Source organism: Schistocerca americana, chromosome 7 (genome assembly GCF_021461395.2).
Source record: "Schistocerca americana isolate TAMUIC-IGC-003095 chromosome 7, iqSchAmer2.1, whole genome shotgun sequence".
Taxonomy (NCBI): Eukaryota; Metazoa; Arthropoda; class Insecta; order Orthoptera; family Acrididae; genus Schistocerca; species Schistocerca americana.
In genome coordinates, this window is record NC_060125.1 from 468873636 (window position 1) to 468887564 (window position 13929).

A 13929-nucleotide genomic window follows, 5' to 3' on the forward strand; every position below is an offset into this window, starting at 1 on the left:
TTATTGTCAAAAGTACAGTCATATGGGGCATCTAGCGAAACTGATGACTGGATTGAGGATTTTTTAATAGGGAGGACACAGCATGTCATCTTAGATGGTGAGTCATTGACAGAGGTAGAAGTAACTTTGGATGAGCCTAAGGGAAGTGTGTTGGGACCCTTTTTATTCATGCTCTGTATTAATGACCTTGTGGACAATATTAATAGTAACCTCAGACTTTTTGTAGATGATACAGTTATCTGTAATGAAGTACTGTGTGAAAGAAGCTGCATAAGTATTCAATCATATGTTGCTAATATTTCATAGTGGTGTAAAGACTGGCAACTTGCTTTAAATGTTCAGAAATGTAAAAATTGTGCACTTCACAAAATGAAATAACATACTTTCATATAACTATAATGTCAATAAGTCACAGTTGGAGTCAGCCAACTCATACATATATTCGGGTGTAACACTTTCTATTTTATTTACACATCTAGTTTCATGGGACCAAATTGAGGAGCAAATCTCTAAGGTCATGGAACTTGTCAGTATATGAAATTACAACATAAAGGTAATAACAGATAAAATGAACTGTTTATGAACTGAAAAAAAAGTCAAGCCATAAGTTTAAGTAAACGCAGTTGACAATATAACATAGGAATCAGCTTAATTTTTCAGGAACTCCTCAACAGAATAGGAGTGACCCATGAGGTAACTCTTCAGTTTCAATTTGAAAGAGTGTGGATTACTGCTAAGATTTTTGAATTCTTGTGGTAGCTTATTGAAAACGGATGCAGCAGTATACTGCACACCTTTCTGCACAAGAGTCAAGGAAGTGCGATCCAAATGCAAATTGGATTTCTGCCTGGTTTTAACAGAGTGAAAGTTGGTAACTCGTGGGAATAAGTTCATATTGTTAACAAGAAATGACAGTAAAGTATATATATATATTGAGAGGCCAGTGTCAGAATACCCAGACTAGTGAACAGGGATCAGCAAGAGGTTCGTGAACTTACACCATTTATTGCCCAAACTGCCCATTTCTGAGCCAAAAAAATCCTTTGAGAATCGGAAGAGTTACCCCAAAATATAATACCATACAACATAAGCAAATGAAAATAAGCAAAGAAGATTAATTTTTGTGTTGAACAGTCACTTACTTCAGATACAGTTCGAATAGTAAAAAGGGCAGCATTAAGTCTTTGAACAAGATCGTGAACATGGGATTTCCACAACAATTTAATATCTATATGAACACCTAGAAACTTGAACTGTTCAGTTTCACTAATCATATGCCCATTCTGTGAAATTAAAACATCAGATTTTGTTGAATTGTGTGTTAGAAATTGTAAAAACTGGGTCTAACTGTGATTTAGTGTTAGTTTATTTTCTACAAGCCATGAACTTATATCATGGACTGCACTATTTGAAACAGAGCCAATGTTGCACACAAGATCCTTTACTGCCAAGCTAGTGTCATCAGCAAACAGAAATATTTTATAATTACCTGTACTACTAGAGTGCATATCATTTTTATATACAAGGAACAGGAGTGGCCCCAACACTGATCCCTGAACCCCCCCTGCCCATTTGACTGTCCCCAGTCAGATCCCACATCACAGCCATTGTCAACACTCCAAATAACAACCTTTTGCTGTCTGGTGTTGAAGTAAGAGGTGAACCAATTGTGGGCTACTCCTCGTATTCCATAATGGTCAAACTTCTGGAGCAATATTTTGTGATCAACACGAACACTTTGTTTAGATCAAAAAATATGTCTAGCATTCGAAACCTTTTGTTTAATCCATCCAGTACCTCACAGAGAAAAGAGAATATAACATTTTCAGTTGTTAAATGACTTCTAAAGCCAAACTGTACATTTGATAGCAAATTATGTGATATAAAATGATCAATTATCCTTACACAGCCTTTTCAATAACTTTAGGAAATATTGATGGCATAGAAATAGGTCTAAGATTGTCTACATTATCGCTTTCTCCCTTTTTATAAAGTGGTTTTACTACTGAGTACTTTAATTGTTCAGGAAACTGACCATTCTTAAAAGAAAAATTACAAATATGGCTAAGTACAGGGCCAAAATGTGCAGTACAGTACTTCAATATTCTGCTAGGCACTCCATCATACCTGTGAGAGTCCTTACTCTTCAGTGATTTAATTATTGACTCAATCTCCCCCTTTTCACCATCACAGAGGTGAGAATTTCAGACTTCACTCTCGGAAAGGCATTTTCCAAGAGAGCTATATGGTTCCCTGTAGAAACTAAGTTTTTATTTAATTCACCAGCAATGCTCAGAAAATGATTCTTAAATACTGTACATACATCTGACTTATCAGTGACAGAAATATTTTTACTACGAACTGACTTTATATTGTTGATCTTGTGCTGCTGACTAAACGCTTCCTTCACACAACTGACCATACGGTTTTGATTTTTTTCTATTTATGTACCACATACCCTTTGCCTTTCTAATAACAGTTTTAAGCACCTTACAGTACTGTTTGTAATGGGCTACTGTAGCATGAATGTGACTGCTTATAACCTTTTGATATAATTCCCGCTCTGTTCTACATGGTATCCTTATCCCACCAGTCAGCCACCCAGGCTGCCTTTTACTGCTAGTACCCTGTTTAGAACGTTCTAATGGAAGGCAACTCTCAAAGAGCATGAGAAATGTCTTAAGGAAAGCATTATATTTGTCATCATTGTTATCGGCACTATAAACATCCTGCCACGCTTGTTTCTTAAAGAGGTTTAAAAAACTCTCTATTGCCATTGGATTAGTTTTCCTACACAGTTTGTAATTATATGTGACATTTGTTTGAGTACAAAAGCCTTTTAGTGTTAAAATTTGTGTATCATGGTCTCAAAGGCCATTTATCCTGTTACTAACAGAGTGCCCATCTAGTAATGAAGAAAGAATAAAAATATTGTCTATGGCTGTGGTACTGTTCACCTACGCCCTCTACAGTCTGTGTCAGATCATATGAGCTTAGGAGATCTACCAACATCCTTTATCTTGCACAACCATTAATATTGAAGTCACCACATATAACTAATTTTTGGTACTTCCTATAAAGTGAACCAAGAACCATCTCTAGCTTGAGCAGAAATGTTCTGAAGTCAGAGTTAGGGGACCTATAAACAACAACAATTAGAAGTTTAGTGCAGTGCCGTGATATGTCTACAGTCTCAAATGGAATACTTTTTTTATGTACATGGCCACTCCCACAGTCTGCAAGGGACTCCTTGAAAGTAACCAGCTAATCTGTATCCTAGTAAAGGAAGCCTCTGAATTGTTGAATTATTTAAGTGGTCCACTGATATACCAATAATGTCAGAGTCAAAATCTATAAGCAATTCACAAACTTTGTCTCTAATATCTCTTATATTTTGATGAATTATGCTAATTCATTCTCTATTTGGATACCTGACCTCCTGTAAAGGTGATTCCTTTGTTAGAGGGACTTCCTTTAAGCAGATATACCTATCAGCTGACTTCAGCCTAAAAAAGGTGCAGCTCTAACATCAACTACTACAGGAATTTTTCCTGTAGTAGTTTTGTAGGGGTATGAAACTGAATGATCACGTAGGCTAAGTCATGGGTAAAGTTGTTGCTAGTCTTTGGTTTATTGGTAGAATATGGGGAAATGTTGTCAGTCTACAAAGAGGACTGCTTACAAATCGCTCGGTGGGAGTAAGGATGAGGCTGGGGCAGGGAAGAGGAGGGTATCCTTAGCCCCACAGAAGTATCAGTTCTTTCAAAGCCCTCATCTTTTGCCCCATTTCCAAATTCAATCATGCAGGACTTGTTAAAGGACTCTCTCCTTCTCCCATTCCCTACAGTGGAAAAACTTTTTCGCCACCAATCCTGTCACCAGACTCAACTAAAGACCAATGTGGAACTCTGCCCAACTCAGTTCAGTCCTCCATGCAACTGTGATCTAGCCCCACTGCCTCCAAATCACCCCCTATTAACTTTCCAGAATTTCTTAACCTCAAACCTTGCCTCACCATCATTCCCCAAATCCCTCACATGTAAGCTATCCTTACATCCGAATAAAAACCACAATCTACCATCTAAACCTGATCCTGACCTAATAATCCTACTTGCTGTTGTTTTGAACTGGAAGGGTCACCTGGCAGAAGGACTGTGCCAGCTGTCAGATTCATCCACTTACAAACCCTGCCACAGTGACCCCATTCCAGAAATCCAGCAGGATCTCCAGTCTCTCCTCAAATTCTTAGGCCAATCCCAAAACCTGTCCTTGGAGTCCATCTGTCTCCTCACTGCTACCACTCCCCAAACTCCTACCATCTATATGCTTCCTGAAGTCCATAAGCCCAACCTCCCAGAACACTCCATTGTGGCTGGTTACTGTCCTCCGCACTGAGAGAATCTTTGGTCTTGCAGACCAACACCTTCAGCCTATTACTGTTACGTTCCATCCTATAGAAAAGATACCAACCATTTGCTCCACCGACTCTCCATAGTTCCTGTTCCTTTACCACATGATGCCTTTCTCATCACTATTGATGCCACCCATTCCACTGAGGCCTTCACGTATCATAATTACCTTCCCAACCTTGTAGAAAAACAGATCACCTGTGCCTTTTCTCTCCAGTCACCCACCACCTCCCAAAGTCCCTGTGTCTGGCCACAGAGGAACATTCCTCTTATAACTCGGTAGCACCCAGGATTGGAGCAACTGAATCATATTCTCCGCCAGGGTTTCAACTACCTCTCGTCGTACTGTGACATGAGGAGTGTCCTACTCACTATTCTTCCCACCCCTTCCATAGTGGTATTCTAGTGGTATTCTGCTGTCCACCAAACTTACACATTATCCTACACTATTCTGCTGTCCACCAAACTTACACATTATTCTACACAACCCCTGCTTCCAGCCCCTTGCGTCTTGGTTTATATCCCTGTAATAGGCCTAGATGAAAGATCTGTCCCATATATCCTCTCACCACTACCAACTCCAGTCTGGTCGCAAGGATCACCGAGTCCATCAAGGGCAGGGCTATCTGTGAAACCAGTCATGTGATCTACAAGTTAAGCTGTGACCACTATACTGCGTTCTAAGTGGGGATGACAACCAACAAGCCGTCTGTCTGTACAAATGGCCACTGATGAACTGCGGTCAAGAAACAGCTGGGCCACCCAGTTGCTGAGCACGCTGTCGAACACGACATTCTTCATTTCAGTGACTGCTTCATGTGTCATGTGGATCCTTCCTACCAACACTAGCTTTCCTGAACTGCGCAGTGGGAACTCCCCCTGCAGTATAGTCTACATTCCCATATCCTTTACCCACCTGTCCCCTGTTCCCATTCCAACACTACACAGGTCTCTAGTCCACAGACCCACCCATAATCTCTTTACTTCTCTCCTTTTCCACTGCTGTCCCCCCCCCCCACCCCCAATCCCTCCTCCCCCCTCTCCCCCACGTCTAACCTCCTGGCTGCACCTAGCTGCCCTGTCTTTTCTCTACCTTGTCCCTATGTGCTCCTGCAAGCAGCAGTTTACCATCCCCCATCCCAACCTGCTGTGCCTCCCCCTTCCTGCCCTATCCTGCTCCTCAACCTCAATACCCAGATTGCTTTTCCCATCATGCACTATTGCTCACAGTTTGGCCTCGGCAGCCAGAGACAGTGGTCATGTGTGTGTGAGCTGTGTTTGCATATGCGTGACTGTTTGTGTGTGTATGTAATCTCATTCCGATGAAGGCCTTTTTGGCCAGAAGCTTACATTGTTGAGTCTTTTTGTTGTGCCATCTGCGACCCAACGTCTCCGCTATGTGATGAGTAGTAGTCTATCCTTTTCATAATATTGTCAGTAATAACTGGTACAGTCGGATGTACCCTCTGCCATACACTACACAGTGGTTTGTGGAGTATAGACGTAGATATAGACTGAGATACAAAAATGACATAGGGAATCCGTACAACTAATTAAATGATAGTTGTTCCTTGGATGAGTGTACCTACTCTCTTGATGAGTTGACAAATGCAAGCTCATAAAAGAAAACAGTGCCAGAAACATTTTATCCCATGTTTTCAAGTACAGTCAAATATTTCATTCACATGTATTGTACAAGGGAATATTTGTAATGGTATTACCAGGTGTGTAAGTATGAAATGCTTTTTTTTTTTAATATCTAAAAAATTATGTTGCCTCCTTTGGCACTGTGCCCTTTTCTCAAGCAGTGAACGGTGCAAATCGGTCAATTGTTGTTGGTAACTGTTTCCCCAGGTTTTAACAGTTTATAGTAGTTCACGCCCCTCTGGTCCTATGACACATAGAGTATCGTCTTTCTGCCAAAGCAATTCAGTTTTGTGTCGATGTGGATGGTGTGCCTGGGTCTACCCATAATTTTTTGCTCTTGGGATTCTCAAAATAAATAGAATTTTCAGCCCCTGTAACTATATGATGCAAAAACGACTTCCTTTCAGACCGAGTGCGCAAAATCTAAGATGTGTTTTTGTGCTTTTCATTTGCCTGTTGTTCAACTCATGTGGTACCCATCTACCAATTTTCTGAATCTTTCCCATCTCTTGCAGCCAATTGGAAACAGCTTGTTGACTGATGATCAATAGCTTGGTGAGTTGTTCTTGTGTTTGCGAATCATCTTTGATCAACAATGCTTCCAATTCCACATCTTCAGATTTTTTTGGCAGTTTCCACTTTCCTTGTGTGTAACATCGAGGCCACCATTTTTGAAATGCCAAAACCATGATTCACACGTATCTTGTGATGGAGCATGTTCACCATAACCTCCTTCAAGTAATTGGTATGATTCAGCAGCAGTTTTCTTCAAATGGAAACAAAAAAAAATTTTAATGCTCTCCACAAATGCTCTTTGTTCGGTATAAATTTTGACATATTGAATACAACACTATGCACACACTTTTCCAATTTATCACTCATGTGCATCTGACACTTGTTGATGACACAACAAAATGATGCAGTGTCATATCTTTGTAGAACAAACTGCATTGGTGCTACATCTGTTATCTGAAATCCACATTTCAAACTTGTACACCTGGTATTGACTTACAGGTTGTCCCACTCAAACCTCCCTGATTTCAAAGACCCAGGAAAGAAAAACCACAGTAGATATGACACTGAAAAATGTACCACATTGTAGAGCATCTCAAAGAATTTATTTATTTATCATCAATGTATGGAAGTGAAACATGGACGATACATAGTTTGGACAAGAAGAGAATAGAAGCCTCTGAAATGTGGTGCTACAGAAGAATGCTGAAGATCAGATGGGTAGATCACGTAACTAATGAGGAAGTATTGAATAGGATTGGGGAGAAGAGGAGTTTGTGGCACAACTTGACAAGAAGAAGGGATCAGTTGGTAGGACATGTTCTGAGGCATCAAGGGATCACCAATTTAGTATTGGAGGGCAGTGTGGAGGGTAAAAATTGTAGAGGGAGACCAAGAGATGAATACACTAAACAGATTCAGAAGGATGTAGGCTGCAGTACGTATTGGGAGATGAAGAAGCTTGCACAGGATAGAGTAGCATGGAGAGCTGCATCAAACCAGTCTCAGGACTGAAGACCACAACAACAACATCATCAATACACTCTACACGTGAACGATTTGTAGCATGAATAATACTGAATCTTTATAGAATTTCTTGCCAAGTTCTTTGTAACAGTTCCTCTGTTATTGTTGCAATTGCATTAGTGATACGATGTCGCAACATAGGAATATCATCCACTTTGGTTGCATACACGCGGTCCTTCATGAATCCCCACATGAAGAAATCAAGCGGCATAATGTCGGGTGAATATGGTGGCCAGGCAATGGGTCCTCTGCATCTGATCCAAGGATTGGGAAATTTCCTACCCAAGAACTTGCGAACAGGCATTGACCAATGCAGTGGAGCTCCATCTTGTCGAAAAATGATGTCGGGTTGCAAGTCTTGTATCAGAGGGCACACAAACTGTTCCAACATGTCCAGATACACTGACCCATTCACTGCTTGTTCCACAAAGAAGAACGGTCCAACAATCCTGTCATGCATAGCCCGCACCAGATGTTTAGTTTAGGGCTATCACAAACTTGTTCAATGACAATGTGCAGATTTTTCAAACCCCAAATCCAAACATTATGCCTATTAACCCTTCCTGATAGATGAAAGGTTGCCTCATTTGAGAATAAACATCTTTCCAGGAAGCTGGCATCCATATCAATACACTGCAGCATATCCGCAGAAAATTGGTGTTGGCGTGGTTTGTCGTTTGGCGTCAGATGTGGCAGAATTTGCACTTTGTTGGCACACATATGGAAACGCTGGTGAACTACACGATGCAGTGTTGATCAAGGTACATTAGGTTGCCTATATGTTGACAAATTGACTTACATGGCCTCCTGAGAAATTTTTTGTCTGATGTCCTCCACTGTCTCTTCTGAAACTCTGTAACATGCACCGTCCTTAACTGTTTTCACATCAGGTGGATCAAATTCATTCACATGGCGATAATTTCTTTGCACAATAATTGGCGATTTTGTTTCTGCAAACCACACTACTGCTTGCTTGCCCTGCTGTGGAGTTGCCATTTTCACTTCATGGGAACATGCTGCATTCTGGCGATGATATAAATTCTTTGAGATGCTCTGCAATGTGGCGCATTTTTCATTGTCATTTCTACTGTGGTTTTTCTCGCCTGGGTCCTTGAAATCTGGGAGGTTTGAGTGGGACACCCTGTATTTTAGATACAGTGTTGCTGTGCTTTAGTAACTCAATAAAGTTCATGTTGGCAAGAGCTGCAGATTTCTTTGACTTGTGGATAGATTTCACTGTTTTCCTGCAGTTACAACTAGCATTCTTAGCAATTTCATCGTTTTTCATTCAAATATTTGACTATTGTTCTTAATTTGACAGTCTCAGTTGATTCTTTAACCTCATGATTCTCCTAACACTTTCCTTTTCAGTATGTTCTGGACTGCAGCAAAGGATGAATACCAGTGTTAAGACACAGGATTTGTATTTGGGAAGAGTAATGATCAAATTTCTGTCTGGTTATCACAGTTTAGATTTTTACAGCTTCCTTAAATAATTTTTGGGGAACATCAGGTTTCTCTCTCTCTCTCTCTGTCTCTTCTCTCTCTTTCTCTCTAATGATCTCAATTTTGATTGGGTACTAAACTCCAATCTTCTTTTTTATGGAAGTATTGCAAATTTCCATTTACTTCAATGTAACAGTTCATATCTTATGTGAAATAGTTTGATAAATACCATATTTTGAAACACATTTGTAACACAATTGGGTAATGGAAAATGTTACTCCTTTTTACATGAATGATATGTCATTTATGCTAGGCAGCTTTGATTTGTTTTCATCACTTATGACTAGTATCAATATTGTTGATTAACAGTATGATATAATCACAAATAAATAAATTAGAATTATTTAATGGTAATTATCTCTCTTACAGGATCCATAATACTCGCAAGACTTGTGAAACATTGCAAGAATATCTGCAAAACTTGAGTATTTCATTTCAATCATTTATGAAGATTAGAGATTATCTTGTTCATACAAATCAAATGATTATGGAGAATTATGGCAGTTGTACAGAAAAATTTGAGAACCTGCATGACAGACATGTTGAAATAATAGACAATTATAAGAAATCATGTATGAATATATTTTTCCATATTTATATCAGTAATTTTTGTTTTTGGTATACCAAAAGTACTGTACCAAAGAATGTGCTATACTTTTGTAACCAGTACAATTTGGTACTTCAGTATTTGCTTGAAATGTTTCACTGATTTAGTGAAAAATATTACATAAATTAACAACAAAAGATTATTTAGTTTGACCTGTATGGCATGTAAACTTAAGATTCAACTGGAAATTATCTTTCTAGAAGGGTTGATATTTGAAAGATACAGATATGTGGCACATTAGATATTTTTTTGTTCATAAATGAAATAAAACTACAATGACAATAAAAGAAAACTAACTATATTTCTCTTTCCACTTGGTTAAGGTGAAGATGGTGAAATTTTGCAAGGTTGTGGTGGTACTAATACATTTTTATGAGACCTTACTTTCAAAGACAAAACAGTATTCAGGCCTTGAAAATAATATATTTATATAATTTCCAAGGCTTTGATGTATATTTTTTTCACGTATTAATTCACATATCATGTTCAGTAAATCTCATCAAGCAAAAGAAACTTCATGGATGTGGAACAAGTCAAGTTATGCACTAACAGACAGAATTGGATTTGATAATAGGCCTAACAAGGAGAGAATGAATATGAAATAATAGTACAAACCAGTCACTAAATATTTACATCCTAAATGATACAAATGTGGAATATTACTAGAAGTGCAAACCTCATGTAGAATGGATGCATAATGAACACTGAACAGGTATCAGATAAGGGTCCTTTGCAGAGTGTGCAGACTGAAAAGCAAATGGGAAGGAAAATAATGAATGAAATATCAAAACAGTGAAAAGGCTTAATGTTTGTTGTAAATGATAATGATGGGTAAATCACACAGAAATGATAACATTCTGTAGTGTCTTCCAGTATCTCTAGTGCTTTAAGTAAAGCATGAGAAAGAAGTAAATGTGTTCATAGGAAATTGCAACAAAGACCTGGAATCTAGTGAGGTGAAAAGTACATATGTGGGCACGAACCTCTGGTAGACGGTGCGGAGGAGATCATGCCATGTGCAAGCTTCCTTCAGGTGGCATCTAGTGGCTGACCTGCACTGTACTGTTGGCAGTTGATTTAAGTAAACATATGTGGCGATACTAAGCTTCGTGCACTCACACTCACACGCACTAGTAGCAGGGTGCAGCACACCTCTCCCTCATGTGAAGAGGTTGCCCAGACAATGCAAGAGATAGAGATGCCAGCAGCCCGATGAGAGACACATTCACCTTATCTGGAGTGGCGGCAGCCAGTGTTAATAGTGGGGTCTGGATGATGTGGTGGGTGGGCACTGCAGCAGAAGACCAGAATGCGGTGCCCTTGTGGCACCGGACTACAGTGCTGGGGAGGAGGGTGCCATCACCATCTGTGCTTCGTCATCAGCAGGCAGGTCCAAGTGTCTGGTGATGATGGTGAGAGGGTTGGTGGAGGAGGCCTGACTGGAACAGCAGGTTGTAGCAATGAACATGAGATGGACTGGCACCAGGAAGCTGGAATCTCATGGCACCACATGTGGAGGGGGTAGCCACAGCAGGCGATGACAGTCCCGAAGCATAGGGTGGTGGAGTGGGCTTCAGACAGAGGCCTCACCTGCAAACTGGTAGTTTCTAACAATGAACAAGAGTGCAACTGATCAAAATGGCTTGCCACAGGCCTGTTGGCCATATGGACATTACATGGATTGCATCCCCAGTGGTGGACAACAGCAGCTGGTATCCACTTGGGCCAGTGACCAAATCCTCGTGCCTACACTGGCAATCCTGGTGCGAAGTGGCCAGACAAACCCAGCTGCAGCAGGTGCGGCGTAGGCCGCAGAAGGTGAATGAGCATGTGTGTTGCTGGTTGTGAAGCAACTCAGCTGGCCTCTGTTCCCCCATAGGCGTGAAATGATAGGTGCTCAGAAAACATAGAAGGCCATCATCTGGTCTTGCCATTTCATTGTGAGTGGAATGGCAGAGCCATAATTTTATGAATGCCATGATGGGAATGAAACAGTTGAAAGGTGTGATAAACGAACTAGGGCCCATAATCGGAAACTAAGGTGCAAGGCAATCCCTCAATAGAAAAAAACCCGCAAAAGTGTACAAATGGTGTGTGTCGACACACACTGGAGAATGTAAGGAAACCAGAAAAATGCATCCACAACCAAGAGACAATAGGAATTCAAGAAGGGGCGTGCAAAGTCTACATGAATGTGTTCCCATGGCTGGCATGGAGTGGGCGAGGGACACAGAGATGGCCTAGTAGGAGCTGCCTGTTGCCTGTATGCTGCTCATAAGCTGCAAGAAAATGGATGATTTTGCCATCAATACCTGGTCAAAAAGACATGTCTCCTAGCTAACAGTTCAGTGCGCAAAACTGCCCTGGTGGAGAAGGCATAGAACCTCGCACTGTAACCTGGTGGATATGAAAACACTGCGAGAGAGGTGTTCTGTGGACAGCAGCCAAACACCATCAAATATTGAAAGGAAGGATACTTGCACAAGGGGTCCGAAACCCAAAAGCCCGACACAGCAGTTTGTCTAACCAGACCTGTTGAACAAGTCAAACCACCTGGCGGAGAAACGGGCCAGCAGCCAAGGCAGCTACTATGCATGAGATCATAATTGGGAAACCCTCAACCATAGCCTGTGTGTCAGTATCAAGATGGAAGCAAAGCAATTCTTCATGATCAAAGTCAGAATCAGGACCCACAGGAAGGTGGGACAAGGCGTCCACATTGGTATGTGTAGATGAAGGTCAAAAATGTATTTTGTAATTGTAGTGAATCAACTAAAGAGCCCAATATTGTAGGTGGTGTGCTGCCTTGTGAGGCAAAGAAGTGTGAGGGTTAAACAAGGAAACCAGAGGTTTATGTCAGTAACGAGGTGAAACTTGGTGCCATACAAAAAAAACTTGAAATTTCTGGAGATCATAGACTGTGGCCTCTTTTCCTCACCTGAGAGTAATGCTGCTGGAATGAAGAGAGGGATTTAGAGGTGAAAACAACAGGTCATTCAGAGCTGTCAACATATCAGTGTCCAAGGACAGTGCTGAGGCAATACTGTGAGGTGTCAGTTGCCAAAACTATGTGCTGATCTGGAGAGAATGTAGCTAAACAAGGGGCCAAGAGTAATTTGGATATCAACATTTGAAAAGCATATTTGCAATCTGGGCTCCAGTGAAAAGGAATATTCTTGCATAACAAGGCATGCAATGTGACCAATGTGGTCGCCACCAATAGGAATTTATGGTAGCAGGCTCTCTTCCCTAGGAAGGCCTGAAGCTTGATCAGAACAAGGGGTGAGACATAGATATAACGGTGGAGATGTGATCTGGCAGGGAGTAAACCTCATCCCATGAGACCTCAAACCTCAAAAAATCAATAGAATGTTGAAAAAACAGATTTCATGAGGCTACACCATAAGTCTGTGGAACCTATGTGCGCAAATTTGTCAAGTGGTCAGCTGTGGATGAGCCCATGAAAACAGTATCAGCCATATAATTAATGCAACACAGGACAGCCATAGAGTTGCTCTAAAAATGGTTGGAAAATAACAGAGGCATTAGCCACACCATAAGGAATGCACAAAGATTGATAGGGAACAAAAGGAGTATGCAAAACCAGAACTCGCCAAGATTATTTGTCCACAGGAACCTGCAGATATGCTTCAGACAAATAAATTTTAGAAAATTATTGGCCACATGACATTTCCTCCAACAGTTCCTCCTGGCGTGGGAGAGGATATGTATCCACAATCAACTGCACATTGACAATAGTACTGAACTCGTGACAGAGCTGAAGTTACCCTGTTGGCTTCCACACTACAAGCAGCAGAGACAACTATTCACTAGCCATAATAGATTGCACCACTCCTAGGGATTAAAGTCTTTCCAATTCTGCTTTCACTTGATCTTTCAGAGTAACAGGGGTAGGACGTGGATGACAAAAACTGGGCTGAACCGAGGACTTCAAAGAAATATGAGAAGAAAAATTCATAGCACACCCTGCACCTTCTGAACAAAAGTCCGAAAATTCCTCACACAATGTTTCCAATTGAGAACATGGTACCTGATTGGACACAAGCTGAATTGTGTCAGTGATAGAAAATCCAAATGCCTGAAATGCATCCGTCCCAAACAAGTTCCCAACACCAGCATCATCAACCACCAAAAATGTAATGGAGCAAACCATTGACCTGTTAAGAGGCAGATGCCATAAATTGTCCCAACAGGACAATG

The 13929-nt window shown here is 40.7% G+C and overlaps 1 protein-coding gene across 6 annotated transcripts in view; it reads left to right on the plus strand.

Moving 5' to 3' along the window:
• The window catches only part of LOC124622629 (myosin heavy chain, clone 203-like), a 223350-nt gene that overhangs the window by 30177 nt on the left and 179244 nt on the right, over positions 1–13929 (plus strand). For 5 of the 6 annotated variants that reach the window (XM_047148399.1, XM_047148398.1, XM_047148402.1 and 2 more), the window contains one exon: positions 9471–9673. In XM_047148399.1, coding sequence (XP_047004355.1) covers positions 9471–9673 — 203 coding nt within the window. Of the gene's footprint in view, positions 1–8337; positions 8357–9470; positions 9674–13929 lie in introns of those variants that run through there. The other variant, XM_047148404.1, reaches the window with a different exon arrangement.